General features: G+C 40.2%; 1 protein-coding gene across 5 annotated transcripts in view; it reads left to right on the top strand.

Annotated features, from left to right (window-relative positions):
- Nucleotides 1-21,318, top strand: part of RP1 (RP1 axonemal microtubule associated) — a 313,669-nt gene that overhangs the window by 29,160 nt on the left and 263,191 nt on the right. For all 5 annotated transcript variants that reach the window (XM_069957582.1, XM_069957581.1, XM_069957583.1 and 2 more), the window contains exons 2-3: nucleotides 63-720; nucleotides 5,104-5,275. In XM_069957582.1, coding sequence (XP_069813683.1) covers nucleotides 63-720; nucleotides 5,104-5,275 — 830 coding nt within the window. The remainder of the gene's footprint in view (nucleotides 1-62; nucleotides 721-5,103; nucleotides 5,276-21,318) is intronic.

The following is a 21,318-nucleotide window of genomic DNA, read 5'->3' as shown; positions in this document are numbered from 1 at the left end:
CTCTGACATTAAAACTCCTGTATATTAATGCTATGTTATTCTGCCATCTGCGTGTATTGTAGATTGCTGCGAAGAATGAGCGAAACAACATCAACCAACATCTCGGTTGCTCAAGCCAATTCCACAGACAGTATTCAGGCAACTTCCACACGATATTCACGAATGACAGATCCTGGTCTCACCAAAAGAATATGTTTCTACAAAAGCGGAGACCCAAGGTTTAGTGGGATAAAAATGGTTGTCTCCAACCGATCCTTTAAGACCTTTGATGCTTTGCTGGACAGCCTCTCTAAGAAGGTTCCTCTGCCTTTTGGTGTTAGGAATATAACAACTCCACGTGGAATCCACCACATAACCACTCTTGAAGAACTAGAGGATGGTAAATCCTACATTTGTTCCCATCAGAGAAAGATAAAGCCTATCAACCTTGAACGAGCGAGTAAGAAGCCATTGCTGTGGCAGAGCAGCAGGCCACTCAGTGCTCGACGCCGTGCTCTGCAGCTTGCAAGAAACAATGAGGTTGCACCATTTCAAAGGGAGAACACTGTTGTGCTCGGAAGCTCAAGGAACTTTGTGATATTCAAAAATGGAGACAAACAGTATAAACATAATTTAGTGCTCAACAAAAAAGCGATACAGAACTTTGATGTGTTCCTGGATCAAATTTCAGAAGTTATGGAGTTTCCTGTTTTCAAGCTCTACAGCACTGACGGACGGAGGGTAAGAGTGCTAGTACTATGCTGAGTATAACTGCACAGGCCATCAAAGAGAACCCATTTAATATGAGTGCTGTTACTGTAGTTCCCTAACAGCAAAGAAAGATACAGTCAGCACAGCGGTCATTGACCTTTTTACAGACAGTACAAGGGAAAGATAGCATTACACTCAGCCATTTAAATAACTATTCCTCTATGTACAATGTAGATAGTCTAGGCTTGACAGTTTAGGAGCTGCTGCTTGTTAGTAATTCCTTTTCTGGCTCTTGAAGGGGTACTCTGGCGAAAATGTATTTTTATACAGCCCCGCTGCGGTCAGGCAGGGGTTAACTGCAGCTAGATTTAAAAAACAAACAAACATTTAACTCACCTAGGGCCCATTCCTGCCCTCCGCGGCTCCCATACCATTCCCGGCGCAGGCAGTGTGACGTACACTACCTGCGCCAGTGACAGAGATCGCCGAACCTCTCCGGGCAGCCGAGCGTCTCATCAGAGAGGCTAAGAGACGCCCGGCTGCTGGGAGAGCTTCTGGAGAATGAGAGAGGCGCCGGAAGTTCCTGAAGCCTCTCTCATTCTCCCAAAGCTCTCCTGGCAGCCTAGCGTCTCCAAGCCTCTCTGATGAGACGTTTGGCTGCCCGGGAGAGGTTCGGCGATCTCCGTCTCTGCCAGCGCCGGGAACGGTACGGAAAGCGCGCGGAGGCCGGGAATGTGCCCTAGGTGAGTTAAAGGGTTTTTTTTTTTACAGTGGTCGCCCCATACGGTGGGGATGGGGCCATTTGTGAGCCCCCATCACTGTATGGGGCGGCCATACCCGGCATAAAAGTCAACCCCCGACATTAACCCCCGATTTTCCGGGGTTAAAAAGTCGTCTTATATGCCGGAAAATACGGTATTTATAAATTAAGTCTTCAGTACTTATCAGCTGCCATATGTCCTCCAGGAAGTGATGTATTCTTTCCAGTCTGACACAGTGCTCTCTACTGCCTCCTCTGTCCCTGACAGGAACTGTCCAAAGCAGTAGCAAATCTCTATTGAAAACCTTTACAGCTTTGGGCAGTTCCTGTCATGGACAGGTTTGGCAGCAGAGAACATTGTGTCAGACTGGAAAAATATACTACTTCCAGCAGGATATACGGCAGCTGATAAGTATTGGAAGACTTGATATTTTTAATTAGAAGTAAATTACAAATCTGTATAGCTTTATGACACCAGTTGATTTGAAAGAAAAAAAAAAGAAAATACTGGAGTAGCCCATTAAAGTGGATCCATATGGTGTATATAGAAGGGTGTGTGAACATGATTATGATTATGGTTGCAGATTTTGCAGTTGTAAGCTATTCCCTGCACCTTGTGATAACCCAGGTCTTGATGCAACAGTTTGCTACTTGTAGATATTGTTGTTTTAGGCTAGGTTCAAACACAGTAAAATAATGCTAAATACAGACATAATTTTGAGTGAAGATAAAACAAATGTATGAACACATTTAAAAAAAAGGCAGAATTTTGCACTGCCATCCAATTTCCCATTGACTTTAATCAAGAATATTATTACTTTACATATATGGCTGTATTTTTACCTCAAAATTAGGGCCGGCTATGTTCCCACCCAGTATTTTTGCTCAGTATTTTGCAACCAAAACCAGGAGTGTATAGAAAACACAGAAAGGCTATATTCACACACTGTTGAAATTGAGTGGATGGCTGCCATTTAATGGCAAATAACGGCCGCTATTTCTGTGTTTTCTATAAACTCCTGGTTTTGGCTCACCTATATGTGACTCACTGGGGGGGATTTACGAAGTGTAGGAGAAAGAAGGTGCAGATTCGCCTCTTCTCCCTTGTAAACTTATCCTGTACGCCCTGCTCGCCCGATGGGCAGGCTGGCAGAGCTGGCGGGGGGCGTAATAAGGTGGGGAGGAGGCGTGGCCTCCTCCTGCGCCTCATTTGTTATGATTTATGCCTGCTTGCAGGTGTAAATCATGATCAAAATCTACACCTGCTGGAAGCCGGGCGCAGATTTAGGCACCCAGCCGGCCGGATTCACTAAGAGGCGTGCACCTCTTAGTGTATCCTGCCGGGGAAAAGGGGTGGGGCCTAATATAAGTACAAGTACGCCAGTCTTCGTAAATCCCCCCAATATGTCCTTATGCATTCCTATCTATACATGAAACAAAAAAGGGGGGATTAACCCAAGGACAAAATGCAGGACCAGATGTTAAAAATGTATTATTATCCTTTATTGAAATATATAAATGTATAGAAAAATTTCTTTCAAACAATGATAAAATCAAGATACAAGGAGCTGACACATTCACAGATCCCCAACAGGCAGGTGGAAGTAAATTACATTACATAATAAATCCTCAAAAAATAGATGGAAATTTTATATGTGAGTTCATTTACATACAACAAGCACTGGGCATATAAAGCAGAAATCACTCAAAAGTTAGTACATACTACCCTTAGACCGTGTCGTTAGTGCACTGGTGTTTGTTTTATGTAAATTAACTCACATATAAAATTTCCATCTATTTTTGGAGGATTTAGGCTATGTTCACACAACGTATCTTTTCGTAAAAGTACGGCTGTTGTTGCATACGGCAACAACGGCCATACTTTTTACGAAAAGATAAGTTGCCTAGTCTTCTACCCGGCCGGAGCGTATACACATAGTATACGCTCCGGGCAGGATCTCTCGTGACGCCGCAAAAAACTGACATGTCAATTTTCAGTGGCTGTTATTCAGTGAGTAGCGGCTGCAGTAATCCATGTCAGTGCACACTGCTTTGAGGAGTTCTGATGCGGGCGCATCCGTGCACACCCGCATCAGAACTCCCTGTGGCGCCAAAGGTCATCCAGCCGGTACTGCAGTACCGGCCGGGATGATCTTTTCAGAAACCGGCCGTTCCGTGACCCGGACGGGTTACGGAACGGCCGGTCTCTTAAGTAGTGTGAACATAGCCTTATTGTGTAACGTAATTTACTTCCACCTGCCTGTTGGAGATCTGTCAATGAGTCAGCTCCTTGTATCTGTATTTTATCATTGTTTGAAAGAAATAATAATACATTTTTAACATCTGGTCCTAAATTTTGTTTGTGGGTTAATCCCCCTTTTTTTTGTTTAATTGTAGTTTTGGTTGAAAAATACTGACCGAAATACAGAGCAAAAATACTTTGTAGGAGCATAGCCCTAGGCTATGGGGGGCTCTTGTGGTTGGAGGTACAATGCTACCTCTGGCCACAAGAGAGACTGGCAGGACAGGAAGGCTTCTTTCTCTGTCAGTCAGAGCACCACAACATGGCCGGGATGATCTTTGCAGAGACCGGCTGTTCCGGCGGGTCACGGAACGGCTGGTCTTTTATAGCGTCTGCAGATGGCCTGAAAGTGCTTTTTAAAGTAAATATTACCATGAGGAGAAGGTGATTTGACCTTTTAATCACAAGTTAATGTGTTTTAATCACAATTAAAGTGTTTTATGAAGGCAGCAGGCACATGTTGTATTTTCATTGTGATTTTCCCAAATTGCATCTTTGCCACAATCTGTGCGATTAGCACCATTTTACCATGCAAAAAGTCATAAAAAAGCTTCGACCTTGTGAGGTGTATAAATATTATATATTCTCCTTCAATAAAGATAGACACAGAATATATATATATATATATATATATATATATATATATATATATATATGTAATTTAGGACTGAGTTGAAAATTGGTCTGTAAGCTGCCAGGAGATTTGATAGGTGATTATCTAATCCTGTAGTTTACCAGGAAAGATCACTTTTTCTGAGGCATTGAACACCATGGTTCTCTTTGGGTCAGGCTGGTATTCACATGACCTAGTTATGAGAACGAAACACATGGATGCAGCTGCTTTGGAATAAAACAAATAGCACTATAAGATTAGCGATAGTGAGTGTACAAATAGGGGCAAAAAAAAACGAAAAAAAAAAACTTTGAATTTGAATAAAAGTCTACTATAGATATTGCATTTTCTCTTTTCTGAAGGTAACATGTTACAGAGCAAAAGTTGCAGAGTTGCTTTAAAAACTCATATAAAATTCGGATAACTTCTGATATACTAGTTCCAATCCCTGCCCTCTATGTATAAGCATTCATGTACAGTATAAGCTGTCAATAAATGAGTGACTCCACCCCTGAGACTCATAAATCAATGTAAATCACAAATGACAAGTAATGCTAAGTAAGTTCTCACTACATTTTATATATGAATCTGCTCAGCTCCTCCAGCCTATAACATGTTGTCTGGAAATTATTCAATGTGACAGATTTTCTTTATTTATCTCGTTTCATAAGATGTCTAATGATTCTAGACTGCGGCCTACTTTACTAACAAGACTGTTCCTTGGATTTGACTCTTTAGATTCTTAGCACTCACGCTCTCCTGCTGAGCTCCGGAAAGATTGTGGCAGCCGGCAGAGAACCTTTTAAGCAAGCAAACTATGAGTCTGAGAGAGAATATCTACCTGCTAAATTACCTGGGATCTCTCATCGTGTATTTCCTAAATCAAGATCAAAGCCAGAAATGAAAAGCCGTGAGTAGAATAAATCATATGACCTTTCTAACCACTCACTATTAATTCTCATTGACTGTTTGACATCACACACTTAACTAATATGGACAGATCAGATGAACTAGCACCTTGGCAATTATATGTAGCCGACTATGTCCTTGTTAGCAGGACAGTGATTGGAAGTGGACCAAGAAACTGTCAGAAAACAATATTGTATATGACCTATAGGTGTAGTTTAGCTGACTTTGCCATTGAAGAGAAGTTGAGTTGTTTCCTGAGACAACTCATCATGATATCACAGCCCTCTGGCAATACCTGCCATAATACCACAATATCTGTATTTTCTCATTGCAATGCTAGTAACCTTACTGGGGCCCATTTGTCAATGTGGCATACAAGAAAAGGTGCAGATTTTAGCTTCATCTTAGGCATGGCCAGGCGGGGTGGGGTCTGTGGCAAGGCAGGAAGGATGTGTGGATGTGTGTGCAAGGCAGGAAGGATGTGTGGCCTCTTCCTGCATTATCAGCAGGGAAAGCAATGCCAACTTAGGGTCCTATTCCACGGGCCGATGGGGCCTGATCAATAATGTAAATGAGCACCGATCTCCGCTAGCGAGGGCTGCAGAGACAGCGTTACTGATGTCCTTGCTGCTCTTGTTTAAAGACCATACTTTACCTAAGAATGTTGCAGGTCTTCTCCTGCGCTCATTCTTCCTCCCGGTCCCGCGCATGGCAGCAGCTTCGGTGCGGCCTGTCTGAGCTTACAGACCGCTCAGTCAATTACTGGCCGCGGCAGTCCTGGCCAGTGATTGGCTGAGCATTCTGTCAGCTAAGACAGGCCGCACCGAAGCTGCTGCTGCGCGGGACCAGGAGGTGCCCGATGATTTTAGGTTTGTACCTAAATAAACGATCAGCCGATGACACGTACTGTGGATACCAGTAGAATTTAATACTAAGGTCATGTACTTACTAACAAATGCCCCCACTGTGCTTCATAGGGGGGGGGGGGGGGGTTGTGAATGAAAAATCTAACATGTACTTACCTTTCTGGCTGCAGAGAGTATTGTACCTTTCCATCCCCACTGTGCAGCCATTTCCTGATTTGGGGACGTGATGTAAAGCAACCTCTCAGCCAATCAGTGAATTAGGTGGGACAGCAGTGCTGCAGCCGCTAATGCTCTGAGTGGGCCTGTTATATCACGTCCCCAAACCCAGAAGTGGCTGCAAATCTGGGACCAAAGTGGCCCACTACATGAAGAAGCGTGGGAGCCAGGGAGGTAAGTACATTATATTTTTTTCATTCATCCCCTCCCTGGGCATACAGCTTAACAGAGTCCTCCCCAGACAACCCCTTTGATTTTTCTGTTACACTTCATCCTGCTGTATTCAGCATAATTCCCCCACCAGACTCTTTGGTGTCTATAACTATGAAGCTTTTCTACCCTGACTTCTTACTTAATACTTTGCATTTTTTAAATATACTTTTTTTTTCACAAATTCTAATTCTCTATTTTCTCTCTTTCCCTTTCTTTCCTGCCTGCCTCTGCACACTGTCTACAACTGGAAATATCTATCCGACACTTTGTTCTTCTGTTCATCATTTCTCACTTGAATAATTTTTCAATATTAGAAGCAAAAGCTAATGAATCTCTTTTTACAAATCCAAACGAACACATTCATGAATCAGGCAATGTATGCACTACAGATAACAACAGTGTAGATTTTTCCCAAGTACCTGACAATGAAATACATCTGACGCAACAGTGGCCACAATCTGGAGAAGAACTTCCAGTCATTTCTCCTGGAGACAACATTGAAAAAACTGTCCACTTTAATTCAGATGGTACTATGACTGTAGAGATGAAAGTTCGCTTTAAAATAAGAGAGGATGAAACCATTAACTGGTCGACTACGGTTAGCCGAGAAGAACTATCTCACTACCAAAAAAGGTTATATTGTTCTTCTGTAAACCCAGAAGTTCTAACCATAGATAATGTAGACCCTCCTATAATACCAAGCATCATAAATTGTAAATCCAGTGAAGACAAAAACACAATAGCGATTAAACAGCACAGTCATGTTGAAAAAGTCAGCCCACAAATACAAGATAATGATGTTAATAGTAACAAATATCAACCATCTTCTACAAGAACGGAGAAGTCTACATTTTACAGGCCTCCAACACCTGGCATTAGAAAAGGCCAAGAGAGAAGATTATCAGTCAGACGAGCCTCAGAGGTGACCCTCCAAGAGACCAGGAAACAAATGTTCTCCTTTAATGAAATGGAAAATGATACAACTCAACACAGAAATGAAGCAGAGGATCAGTCTAGTAAAAAGGAACAGGAAATAACTGGCAATGCTGATTCCAAATCGAGTGAAACTCGCCTAGACCAAAATAAAATAGCTCCAGCACATGAAGAAAATTTTGGGGTGCTAGAGACCACTCATATGGAGCTGTTACAAAAGAATACAGTATATGAAAAAGGAGTGAGGAAATGTGAAAGCAGTAATTACATGTCCTTCACGGGTTCATCTAAGGTAGATAGACCACATTCGGCAGGAAAGAAGAAGTTCCATCAAGACCAATTTAAATTTAAAGAAATCAAGAGGTCTATGAGTGCGTCTATTACTGTCTCTGAGGAATCTACATTACAAGAGGAAATAAAGCACAAAAATGTGGAATTAAGTCATGGAAAACGCTTGGATAGGATAACACAAGAAAAAGAAATTATACAAATGACGGATGTTCCCACTAAACGGCTTTCAGCGAATGTTCCTAGCACAATAAACAATACATCTACCATTTCTAGGGAGAAAGCAGAAAAGGGTTCTGAAAATGACACAGGTATTAGCAATGATAACTATTCTACTACATCGTCTTTGGGGTCAAAGAAGAAGAAGAAGAAAAATCTTAACAACCCAACAAAACGTGTACAGGCCAACGTTCCAATGGATGATAAACGTTGTATGGATTCTTCACAGGTAAAATACGGAACATGTGAAAGAGAAGAAAACGCTACAGCAAAAAATATTATGTTTGAAGAAATATTTCCTCCTCAGACTCATCCACTGCCAAATGAAACTGGATTAGGTACAACAAGGAAATTAAAGGGTAATAAGCAAATGGCAAAAGTGAGACCAAGATCTTTGAAAACAAATGATGAACTTATTAATGATGATAAACAAACCATTGAGGATAGAGAAGACAAGAAATTCAATGTTATTAAGCAATGTATTTCCCCAAAAGACTCAGCAAGCTATGGCAGCACTATTACTTCAAACGAAACTGTATCATATGACAATGACCAAACACAATGTCCTCTTATAGAGAGAAAACCTGCCCCGGAAGAACAAATACCTAAAAAGAATTCAAAATCTAAAAGGTCACAGAAAACATCAAAGAAGCAAAAAAGTCCAAAGAAGAAAAAAAGTAGGACAGAAAGTGAAAGTAAAGCCACAAATGGTTCAGATGGCTTAGATTCAGAAAACAACAACTCCCCTGCCCTCCAAAATGCACTTGAAAGTTATGTTCAAAACTGGTTAAAGAATATATTTCCAAATGTTGCTTTCCCCGTTCTTCAACCAATTTTTTCTACAAGGTTAGAGGAAGATGGAACAAATTCTGTCATGAACCCTAACAATGGCCCATGTACTCAGCCATATGTAGAAATATGTCATTTGGTCAGAAGTGAAGTATGTGGAAATGCTAATGGTTGCCAGAATAAATCTGGAATTGAAGGAGATCAAGTTGGATCTATAGGTTCTAGTGGAGAAAAGGAGATCCCTATCCATCAAGTCCAACCATTTGACGAAGATGTGGTCTCATCATTTATGGAAAAGAGCAAACACTTGGCCGAATTATTTGCCGAACAGTTTAATGAATTCGGATGCAATTCCTTACATGAACGTAGTAAAAATGAGAAGGGTGTGATGGAGATGACAGGCCATGAACTTAAAAATATGCCCCCAAAGAAGCCAAGTATTGATGCTGCAGTTCACGTGGAAAATAAAAACTCCAACTTTCTAAAAGGTGGGTTCATGGAGGACATGTTAGTAGATCAATTTAAAATGCCTCCCCAAAACATTTCAGTGTCTAAATGTAGACGATTAGAGAAGTCCTTTAGTCTTCCAAATTCTCCTTCTAGAAAGGAGTCTTCATCTGCTCAGGTGCTACTAGCCTGGTTGATAGTGTTACATTTAAAGCAGAGCATGTCCTATATTGTAGAAAATGTGCACAATGAGCCTACTAATAGTTCTGCTATATTCACCTTGCTTCAGTCCTTGAAAAACATAGCCATAGTAGAAAAGGCAGATGACTTGAGGGATATTGTTATAAATTTGCAAGAGTCAGTACTAAGATCTAACGCGACCGTGAAAAGAGAACCATCACCAATCCATGATTTGCCAATGATTAAAAACAGCAGAGAGGAGTCTTCTGAATGTATTACTGAAAGTAGCCATAATATACCAAGTATAAAGAAAACATCGGAAACATCTGATGTATCGAAAAGTGAGTTTTTAGTTGACGATATAGATGACTTCAGGTTTTTTGCAACACAGCCATATAGAGAGTTGTCTGGTGAATTCAATCTAAATGAAAATGATAAAAAATTTGAAGACGGGGGCCTTTCAGAATATCAGCAATCATTGCAAAATACTGCTACTGAGTTATTAGAGAGAGTAGAACAAATACCAATTGACAGAGAGACGTTGGAGGAACATCCACTAAATCTAACGCCAGGACATTCACCTTCATTGATGGCCAATACTGACCACACTGGAGGAACAAATCCGGTTTCTCCCCACAAAACTTCAAGAGTTAAAATGATGGTGCAAGAAATGGAGCAAAGGAGATATTCTTCTCAGTACTGTGAACAACAAAAGTGTTTGCAAAGTCCAATTTCTTCTGACTGGTCAGACTACAGACAAGACAGTGAGGAGAGTTGCAGTGATGCCTTAAGAGCGTCTAGTGAAATTATGACGGAGAGCGGGGAGGAGCAGATACAAGAGAAACCTTTCAAAACGGGACATGTTAAGCGAGCAATTGAAAGACTTTACGGCAAAGCAGAATCTAAAATTCAGCCTTCTAAAAGTCAATCATCTAGTAACAAGTCAAAATGCAAAAAATGTACAAATAATGAAAATAGTGAATATCTCACCTTTAGCAGTCAAGACCCGCAATCCTTATCTGAAGAAAACTTATCTCGGTCAATATCTAGCCCAAGTCATAAAAACATAACTGTGGGTAGCCCGGGTAGTTTAAAGAGTACCTCACTACCGTCAATGAATGCTGCTGGTGATCATGATGAGATCTGCAAAAAGCCAGGGTCCTCCCAGAGTAATAAACTACACAAGAATGTGGGTGGCCATACGGGGACATTAAGTACAAACAATGGGGTACTCATAGATAAAGGACGATGGCTGCTGAAGGAGAACCATTTGCTAAGGAAGTCACCCCCTGAAGCAACCGGGATGTATGCAAATCTCGATACAACATCTGGTGACACTTTACTTGACAATACTAGCGATGAGGTTCCTTATATGCATTCAGCTTGCAAAATGAATCAACCATTAGCTGAAATTTCTTCCTCGGAACTTGAAGATATAGTTAAACCTGAACATTATACCTGCAATTATTTTAACATGCCCCATGGCAGTGATTCAGAACCCTTTACCGATACGATAAGTACAAGGTCCAAAGTCAGGCCCAAGTCATCTGGTGCTTTAGGTAAAGGTAAAATACATGACTGTACCTCACTAGAGTCTATCGAGAAATGTGGTGGAATGAGTGCAAGTTTACCATCATTTGCCAGTGTAGATTTCCATGTGTCTGATAACAAAGTCCATCCGTTACCACTTTGTGATGCTGCCCAGGCTAGAAGGGATCAATCTCTTGATAGTGCCAGTCGAAACCGAGTAAGAGAACAGGACTCACTGGATAAGCTTCAAGTCATCTGTGGTCAGCACTGCCCAATCCTGACTGCAGTCATTCTTCCTGTAAATGAAGGAGATAGAGGTTTTGCCTACTGTCGACCAAATGATATAGAGAATCTTCTGTATCTACAGTCTATGTCCACATACTCATTTGACACTGCCTTGTCCAACAACTGTACAATTGTAGATGAGAACAACAATATACAACACAAGATGAAAGGTCTAGTCAGTAACTACAGAGATACTGAGAACATTTCATTTGACATTCTCAATGAAGGTGTCAAAAAGTTAAAAACCTTCATCAATTTACAGAACAGAAGTGACTGCGTATCAGAACTATATCCAAATCTAGCAAATACAATTGCCAGAATAACTAACCTATTCAAAGATATTAACACCAGCAATGTGCTCCAAGATCTTACATGCGCTAGAAATGATGAGAATAACAATGTCCTCTATCATCACACATAAAACATCCAAAAGTAACTTGACACTTAGTACATTCTCCGATATCTATGGTTTTGATTTACTCCTTAGTAAACACTTAGAAACGTGGGTTCATCTACAGTAGCTGAATTTTACTTTTCTAGTCCTGTTGTTTGGACATGTAAAATCAATAGAAGAATATGACGATCATTTAGATGGTCAGTGCATGGTGTCTCTCTGGTTAGTATTGTTGCCTTGCAGTGCTGAGGTCCTATATGTTCTCACTTTGCTTGTGTGGGTTTTGTCTCAGTACTCCAGTTTTCTTTAAAAACATAGAGATAGGTTACTATAAAATTTATATTGCAGGCCCCATTGGGGAAGTAAGAGATAACAACCAGCTTGGTTCTATGACATATGTAAAGTATGCATTTTTTTGTTTATTTTCATCTATTACATTTTTGAGCATTTCTGCAAAACAATGACCAGTATAAGAAAAGCCATAATAAATACAAATGTCATATGCTTTTTGTTATCTCAATTTTTATGTCAGTGTTTTATGAATGGTGTTTACAATTGTATTTTTTATATGATAATTTACTTTGCTGGGTATATTCACTGGTGCTATTTGTGTATATGATTTAAAAGCTATAAACACCTATTCAACATTTCTATATTGCTCCAATGTATCTAAAATAAATAATTAAGCAAGAATTCAAATAGTCTTGATTAAAACTCTGAAATTGTGTGTCTACAGCTCTGATATAGATCCATGTTGCTTAGGATGCAGTAAAAGTAGTACAAAAGTATGCTTATCTGACCCGATCGCTCACTGCTCCCATTTTACCAAGCTTCCAGTCCCAACTTAGGTACTTTTCTTCCTAGTTGTCCTGCCCAGCCCAGTAATTGGCTAAGCGGGCAATCCCAGTCTGCACAAAACCTCACACAAACCAGGATAAAGCAAGAATTGGGCACTCATAATATTGCAGCAACTGGGGATAGTGATAATGGGTAAGTATACTTATTTACTACTTTCCCTGCAGCCCAAGTCACTTGTCAAAAATCTCTCCCTGTCACCTTTAAAGCTATTAAACTATCCCTGGTGTTCCACTCATTTTCCTTACTTCTTATGAAACAACTTCCTGTTTGTTAAAAGAACAGTTGGAAGGGAGAATCAGACTACACAGGGTTTTTTTGTAGTCTGTAACCAAGGAGACAGATAGGTCTGCACAGGAGCTGTAGACACATAGGCCATATTTTCCAAACAATTTACCATGTTGTGTCAACATTGATTAAAAACAAAATCGAGCAATAGGAAATGGTTGCGTAGGTATTTTTTTTATTAACTTGAATAAAATTCAACAATGGTTGAATAGAGGTGCTTGTATTATACATATATGTTTTTATTTCTAATGCAGCTTAATATTTAGTAAAACACAAAATAAACATTGATTTCAATTACAAGCCACCTTTTATATTGTATCAGCCTTTCAGTGTTAAACCGACCACCTACTGAATATACACAGGCTCTTATACCAAGAAACGTCTGCACTATTGATGGGTTTGCATTATAACCCTGGTGTTGTATTAATTTAGAGCAGGGATGGGAAACCTTTGGCTCTCCATCTGTTGCAAAACTACAATTCCCATCATGCCTGCACAGCCAAAGCTAGAGCTAAAACGTTGGCTGTACAGGCATGATGGGTATTATAGTTTTACAACAGCTAGAGGGCCAAAGGTTTCACATTCCTGTATTAGAGGAACCAATTCACCTTCTGCTTAACAAAGGTGACCATGTTCCTGTAGTTCACCTACCAGATATTACTTTGACTCAACCAGTCAATTTTAGTGGAAATGGCAAATAACCTAATGTGTATTAGATTACGTATTGTCTGCTGTGGTGAAAAATGTCTTGTTTGTTTGCCCAGGAGAACAGCTGCTGCCAGAAGTGTCTGGTAACTGCTTATCCCTGCTATGTATTAAAAGTAACATGCATACTTGGCCATACAAAGCATGCATATTTGTGAAGGATCTAAAAATGTTAAAAAGAAAGCTTATAGATTACTGACATGTTAAATAAAAAAAAAATGATTATGCATAGAGAGGGATCATGTCCGTTCTAAGCCTCCCTTCTGATTTACCCATTCAGCCCAGACATCGCAAACCTGGTAAATGTATTTTACCGGGCTTTATTACCAGGCTGTCTCTTAAAGTGTACCTGTCATTATGACTTGCAAAATCTAAATCAGGAGTAGATGTGATATAAAGCATATTTGCCTTCATTTTTTTTAGTTATCATGGAAAACACGGCACTTCCTGTGTTCTGATTTTTTTTTTATTTTTCAAAGATTCTAAACACAGGAAGTCCTACAACTGTTTTCTTCATGGGAAACCCTTTTAATATGTTAAGAAGCATAATATGACAGATTTCATTCTTGAAGAAATACTAATAATATGGTACAGATTAGAAGCTAGAAAGCAGTGCCATACAAGATCCTTGTTACAGTAGAGGAAAACTGGAACAGATTTAGTAAACTGTCTAATAAGTGTAAACTTAGACTAGACAGCCAAAGAATCACATCGATAAATCTGATACTGTACATCTTTAGGATGTTTAGTCTAAATTTAGGCCTACTATTAGCTTAAACTGTACCAGGAGTGCATAAAACATGTAATAAATATAATGCACAGCATGTAAGCCATTGTTTTATGCAAATTGTTTTATGCAAATCCAGAACTCTTTTATTTTCCAATAGTAAATTGAGCCATTGTATTAGCTATTTTATCACAGACTAATGCTGAACTGTAAGGGCAGCATTAAACCGGCACTTACTTACAGAGCCTATTAGATGGCTCGATTGTCATGTGGTAAGGGCCGCATGACATTGTTAAAGGGATATTTTTACATATTTAGAAAATAAAAAAGATGTCTACTTACCTCTCCATGCTACCATGGTGTCCTTCTGGTTTGTTTCTGTGTCCACCACTGACTTCTGCAACTGCTGACACTTCAGAACTGGTCTCTGCAGTGGCATCCTGCTCAGCCAATCACTAGCTGCTGCGCTGTCCCTTCTTGGCCAGTGATTGGATTAGCATGCTGTCACTGCAGAGATGGGTCCAGAAATGTCAGTGGTGGCTGCAGTCAGTGGGGAATGCAGTAACAAGTCAGGAGAATACTGGGAGGAGGGTGGAGAGGTAAGCATACATCTTTATTATTACTATCTATACCCTTTCATCAGTTAGGGGCACATCAGCCATTACACGTGTTGTGTGGCTGGTGGACGATGATTTTTGAACTTGTTTAAAAAGACAGTGATCAGCCAACGGGCATGCGATTGCTGACTCCTTGGTTGATCTTTGTCTTTATTACACGGATTGATAGCTGCCGGATTCACAGATAGGGCCCTAAGCCTAGTGGGACTAACATAGAGTTAAATTAAACTATGTTTGCTCCCTTTGTATTGTAAATAGAGCTTAATGAACTTATAGGGGGATATTTAAGAAGGTTATGCCCCTGGTGTATGCCTCTGAGAAAGCATAGATTCTTACCATCTCTGTGGCAGATGCCACCCTTAACCCTCACTGACCTAATAAATAGGCAGGGATCACGCCAAGGCGGGGAGGAGGCGTGGCCTCATCCCCTGCCTGATTTACCATGATTCATGCCTACCAAACCATGGCAGAATAAATCATGGCAGAAATCTATACCTGCATAGATCCTTTCGGATTTACTTCAGAGACGTGCGCCTCCTAGTAAGTCCGCCAGGGTGAGTAGGGGCGGGGCCTAATTTAAAACTGGCGTACGAGTACACTGATTATAATAAATATCCCCCATATTATAAATTGCCAGATATGAATATCAAGCAGAGGAGGTTGATTAATTGTTGTGTCTAGAAAAAACTATTCTATTTTCCAAGTGCTTTTCAAACACTTACAAATCAAAACTACTGCTTCTTCTGAACATAATGAATGCCCATCCACTGCTTGAGATACCGATTTGTCAATTTGTCCTATAAGTTCACTCATCTCCAGTTGTATACATTACTCTTATTATTGGGTAGGTTATATTATACAGCATTTCTTTTCTTAGTAAATGTCGTTTTAACATATCACTTCTAATTAAAACTCTGGTGTTTTTTTCAGTTTGGTAAATAATTGCTAATATTTGTTAATAAATGTGATTTGAAATCTGCATTGTTTCTGTCTTCGTACTATCGGTGCATTTAAGTTTAGGGGTCGGGGTGTAATAATGTCATTATTTGAACCGTACTGTATAATTGTATAATGTATAATATGTCATAGTGAATATAATCTAGAATGGTTCAATCACAATGGACTGATAGTGAAGCATTCTGTAGTCATCTATGATAAAATCAAGAAGCTTGGAGTCCTGGAAAATATGGATACAGCCTATGGCCTGTGGTTGTATACATGTTTTCCAGGCAGCCTTAGGGCTGCATCCAACTTCTGAAGCCACTGTAATCAAATGCATGCTCAGGTTCAGGAAAACCCGAGCATGCCCAATATTTACACCTCTAATCACAACCTTAACAAGTCAATGATCACAGACATAGCCCTACTTATTTACTGATACCCCATGCATTGGTGTACAAATCAGACTCACATTATGTGATGCCACTCAGCACATGCAGTGTTAAACCATTATTGTCAAAATTTACTAATCACTTTGGGTCTCAGTCCTGAGACCCGCTATGATCCTGAGATACATCCAGGGAGAGTGCATGGCAGCCACTTGTTCCTTCTATAGATTCTGATGGCTCAAACAAGTCAGATTTGATTGACAGCCAGGGACAGATACATGCTTCCATGCACTCTTCCTTGCTGTGTCTAGGGATCAAGAGTGAGATGTGGTGCTATTAGTAACTTTTGACATGTCTGAGAACTTGTCAAAAGTTTCTGCAAATCTTAATCTGTATGCTGCTGCTACAATAATCTCCATTCACTAGTGTGGACTGTCTTGTAGCAGTTAATATTGTTCACATTGCCGATGAACAATGTACAGTAATACCTCTGTTCTCAAACACAATCGGTTTAGGAAGGCAGTTCCAGAACCAAGCTGTGTGTTCCCATAGGGAACAATGTAAATGTTTTAAATGGGGCTTTACTCTCCATGGTTCAGAGCACCCGGCATCCAGAGTGTAAGAGTGTAAACAGTTCAGCGCTTATTATTTAACAAAAAAAAAAAAAGTTCATGGGTGATGCAATAGCATCACCATTTACCTCCTCTGGACCAACAGTAGGTAGGGGTGCATTGTGCACCACTAGTTACTGTAAAGAAGCAGGGATTCCCACCAATCCCTGCTCTTAACCCTAGGGGTGGCAGCCAGAGAGGTGTTCCCTGCCGAGCTTTTATGGTGACCCCGATCTCCTGCACAGTGATGTCCTCCCCCTCCAGGTGGCTGGCGCGCTCAGCTGCTTGGGGGTCATGACAGCTGCCTGGGGAAGAGGGAGGATGTCACTGTGCATGGAGCACAGGTCACCCCAATGCCCAAACAACTTCTCCCAAGTGCTTCCCCCATCATACTACCGGCAGTCCAGCAGTCTTGTGGAGAAGGAGGACGAGAGCAGCCCCAGAGCTTCTGCACGTTGGCGTCCTCCCTCTCCCCCAGTAATTTTGCAATGCAGTGCCCAAGATTGAGACTAAAAGGCAACAGCCAATGTACAGTCAACTTTATCTAACAAAGTTGCAAAGAAGATGCATGAAAGTTGCACACAAGTTGTTCAACAATTACTGATCGACAGGGCTGGACTGGCCATCTGGCAATTCTTGCAAATGCCAGAAGCGCCTGTGCCCTCTGTGGGCCACTCTTTTCCCAACCAGTGAATCAAGTATTGTTCTTCTATTTTGTGCAAATCATGGCAAAAACTACACAGACTCAGAAGCAGCTAGAAGCTGTAATAATGATACTAATAATTCTTGAGCAATAGCTAGAGCTCAGAAGAGCCAATCAGCAACTAAAAGCTTAAGGATCTTTGCATGAAAAAGAGGATGAGGTAATAAAGAGTCTGTAAGGAAGCTTTGCTAAAGGGAAGCAGGGTCACAGAGACAAGTTAGGGGTGCCAAGCAAGGGTCTAACAAGGAGGGCCACAGACAGTAGTCTATATTAGAGAGCAAGAACCATGATCAGGAATCAGGGACCTCTAATCAGGCTAATGTCTACATTCTAAACATACATTCAATGACAACATTCCAATCCTTCATTCTATCTCAACATTCTAAGCCTATATTCTATATCATACAATCAAAGCCAGCATTCTATGTCAACATTTTAAACTTACATTCTATGTCAACATTCTAAGCCTATATTCTATATTAACATTCAAAGCCAGCATTCTATGTCAACATTTTAAACTTACATTTTACAGTATGTCAAAATTCTAATGCAACATTCTATGTCAAAATTCTAATGCAACATTCTAAATGTAAATTGTAAGACAACATTCTATGTTGTTATTGAAGCTATACATAATAGTCAAAACTAGAGATGAGCAAAATGGGTTCGGGTTCGAGTCGATCTGAACCCGAACGTATGGTATTTGATTAGCAGGGGCTGCTGAACTTGGATAAAGCTCTAAGGTTGTCTGGAAACATGGATACAGCCAATGACTATATCCATGTTTTCCACATAGCCATAGGGCTTTATCCAACTTCAGCAGCCACCGCTAATCAAATGCCAAAAGTTCGGGTTTGGATCGACTCGAGCATGCTCCAGGTGGCTGGTTTTTTTTCGTCCTAGTCTGTCCCTGCTGATGAATGCAAAGATCTGTGTATAGCTCCAGCCTAAAGAATTCTGATGACCAACTAGAATATATGTAATATCTAGCTTAAAATCCCAGGACCACAGGTTAGGTAGTCAAGCCTTATAAACTGCACTCTAAATATCAGCCAAAATAGATCAGGTGCTTAAAGGGATTTGTGAGCCAGAGACAAATGGTTCAGCTATAGAATTTTTTTTGACCAAATATCTAATTCTCAAAGCTGTATTGGCTGCTGGCATAATAAAAAGCAGCAGAACATGGTTTATCTCTGTCTGTACATACCAGCAGAAAATCCTAAACGTTTATTGTGCGCTAGTAAAAGGAGAAGTGTCATTTAATCCCGCTCACTAAACTCTGATTAATTTCCCTAAACCTCTTCATGGTGCAGGCCGTTCCCAAAGATAATGGGACTTATTTTCGTTGGATTACAGTTGGTAATTAATCTGTTGCAGCCTGTTAATTTTACATGTGTATTATGAATGTTTTTATGTAGGCAAATAAATGCTATATGCCGGCTCATATACCCACATCATTGGTGCATATACTTTTTCTTGTAAAATGGATATGATATACTTGTGTTTTAATGTCAGCCCAATTTTTTCTTTACTTAGAACAGTGGAAGAGAAGGAAACATTCTAAGTATCTTAACACCAACAACCACAAACAAAGTTAGATATTGGTGTGATAGAGTATTGGGCTACTATAAAGATGAACTGGTGTCAGAAAGTTATACAGATTTGTAATTTACTTATATTAAAAAATCTCAAGTCTTCTTATACTTATCAGCTACTATATGTCCTGGAGGAAATGTTGTTTTATTTTCAGTATGAAACAGTGCTCTCTGCTGACATCTCTGGCCGAGACAGGAACTGTCTATGGGCATTCATAGAAAACCGAGACAGAGTTCCTGTCTCGGCCAGAGATATCAGCAGAGAGCACTGTGTCAGACTGAAAATAACACCCCACTTCCTGCAGGACATACAGCAGCTGAGATTTTTTAATAGAAGTAAATTACAAATCTATATAACTTTCTGATATCAGTTTATTTGAAAGAAAAAGATTTTCGCTGGACAACCCCTTTTACTTTACCATAGGCCCCAGGGTGTTCACCAAGGCTGGGCCCCCCCAGCCCACTGTAACTATGACAGTACTAGCGTGATGTTCATAATATAGGATAGATAATGTTACAATGCCTTGATTTGTGCAAAATTGTGGTAGAAAAGCAGCAATTTTTTGCAAATCATAGCAGAACTGTAGCAAGGAGATAATAAACCACGGAAAGTATTAGTTTGTTTGGGTGGCCATATGCCTCCCAGGAGCTCAGAGCCCCATCCCTTCAATCTCATGATCATCGGGGATAGCATAGTTTGGGCCCCACCAATGATAGAATGATGGCATACCATGGGGGCATGCTATCACACTTTAGGAGCAGACTACCCCTTTAAGGTACTTAAGTGTCTCCTCACTATCAGTTTTATTGTCTTTTAACGCCCAGTATAAATTTAGCCCTGACTACATTGTAGTAGTGGTCAGAGAAACCTTCTGTTCAAATAAATAGTACATTTTTATAGCCAAACATAACATTATAAAGAACTATGAGAGCTGTGTAATAAAATAGAATTACAACTTATAGCCAAGTAGTAAAACTGGACAAAGATTCTTGCAGTTGATCAGAATTTACTCTCACCTGGAAATTCAAGCAGATGTAATATTATCCAGAAATCCAAAGCATTCTGAAAAAACAGTCCTGCATCTTACTGGCACACAGATGTCAGAAAGCATAAGGCTCCTATTACACAGAGCAATCAATATTGTACACAAGTGCCAATCTACTAGATCAGTGCTCGTTTACTGGGCCTATTACATCTATTTCATCTACCAGTGTCACCTTTCACTTTGATGCAGTCCTCCTCTCTCAAGTCCAGCAGGATTAACAGGCGCAAGCATTTCTAAACCGGACTGGTCTCTTCATCATTATGCTAGCGTCTGATGAAGAGATCAGTCCGGTCTAAAAACGCTTGAGCCTGTTTATCCTGCTGGAATGGGAAGAGAAGGACTGCATCTTGCTATGGCCCCGTCGTGGGTTTGCAGGAAGGCTGCACATTGGTTTCCTTCTAGTTGCTCCTCGATCTTGCAGGTGAGAGGGGACCCGGCTTTACTCTGTTACTGGATTTTTATCCATCCTATTGTATCTGGTCCCGCACATGGAGCGCTTGTCTTTGTTCTCTTTTACTCTACCTTTCACTTTAGGGCTCTGTTTACACATAGTATTTCGCTCAGTATTTTTTCAACCAAAATGAGGAGTGGGTTGAAAACACAGAAACTTGAAATCTTTCAATTATAAATTTTCTCGGTCAGTTCCACTCCTGATTTTGGCTGCAAATACTGACTAAAATATTGGCATTAAGAAATTCCATGGAGAAATAAAACCAGACATGGCCACACATCCACGTGCCTCACACTCACTGTCAGCTTTTCAGCACTATTTAATACTAATGTGTATAAGCCCACACACAACTGACATACTGAAATACTAATCCAAATACTGTGTGTGAACATAGCCTAATGGCTTCCTACTTGTCACCTGAGACAACACAGGAAATCTCAGCTTAGTTTTATAGCTAGTGGTGAGAATAAAAACTGCAAGATGTAACAATATACCTAGTACAATGGAAAATTAGAAAAAAAAACACAAGCAAGCATTACAAAATATGTTTAACATAATAAACCTTGATTCAGAGATCATCCTTGGACAGTAGAGATAGCTTGTATTAGTCTTACCACACAAATGATACGTATTGTATTGTGTACACTTTTGAGAAACGTTCCTTATACTTCCGTCAGTGACAGTCTTCAGAAGGTATCTGTGGTTACTTGTATTTGGTTGGATACTACATTAGTAGGAAGTTGAATATTGATGATATT

This window comes from Dendropsophus ebraccatus, chromosome 2, assembly GCF_027789765.1.
Source record: "Dendropsophus ebraccatus isolate aDenEbr1 chromosome 2, aDenEbr1.pat, whole genome shotgun sequence".
NCBI classification, from domain to species: Eukaryota; Metazoa; Chordata; class Amphibia; order Anura; family Hylidae; genus Dendropsophus; species Dendropsophus ebraccatus.
The sequence above is the reverse complement of the archived record's forward strand: the minus strand, read 5'-3'. Positions and strand labels throughout refer to the sequence as shown.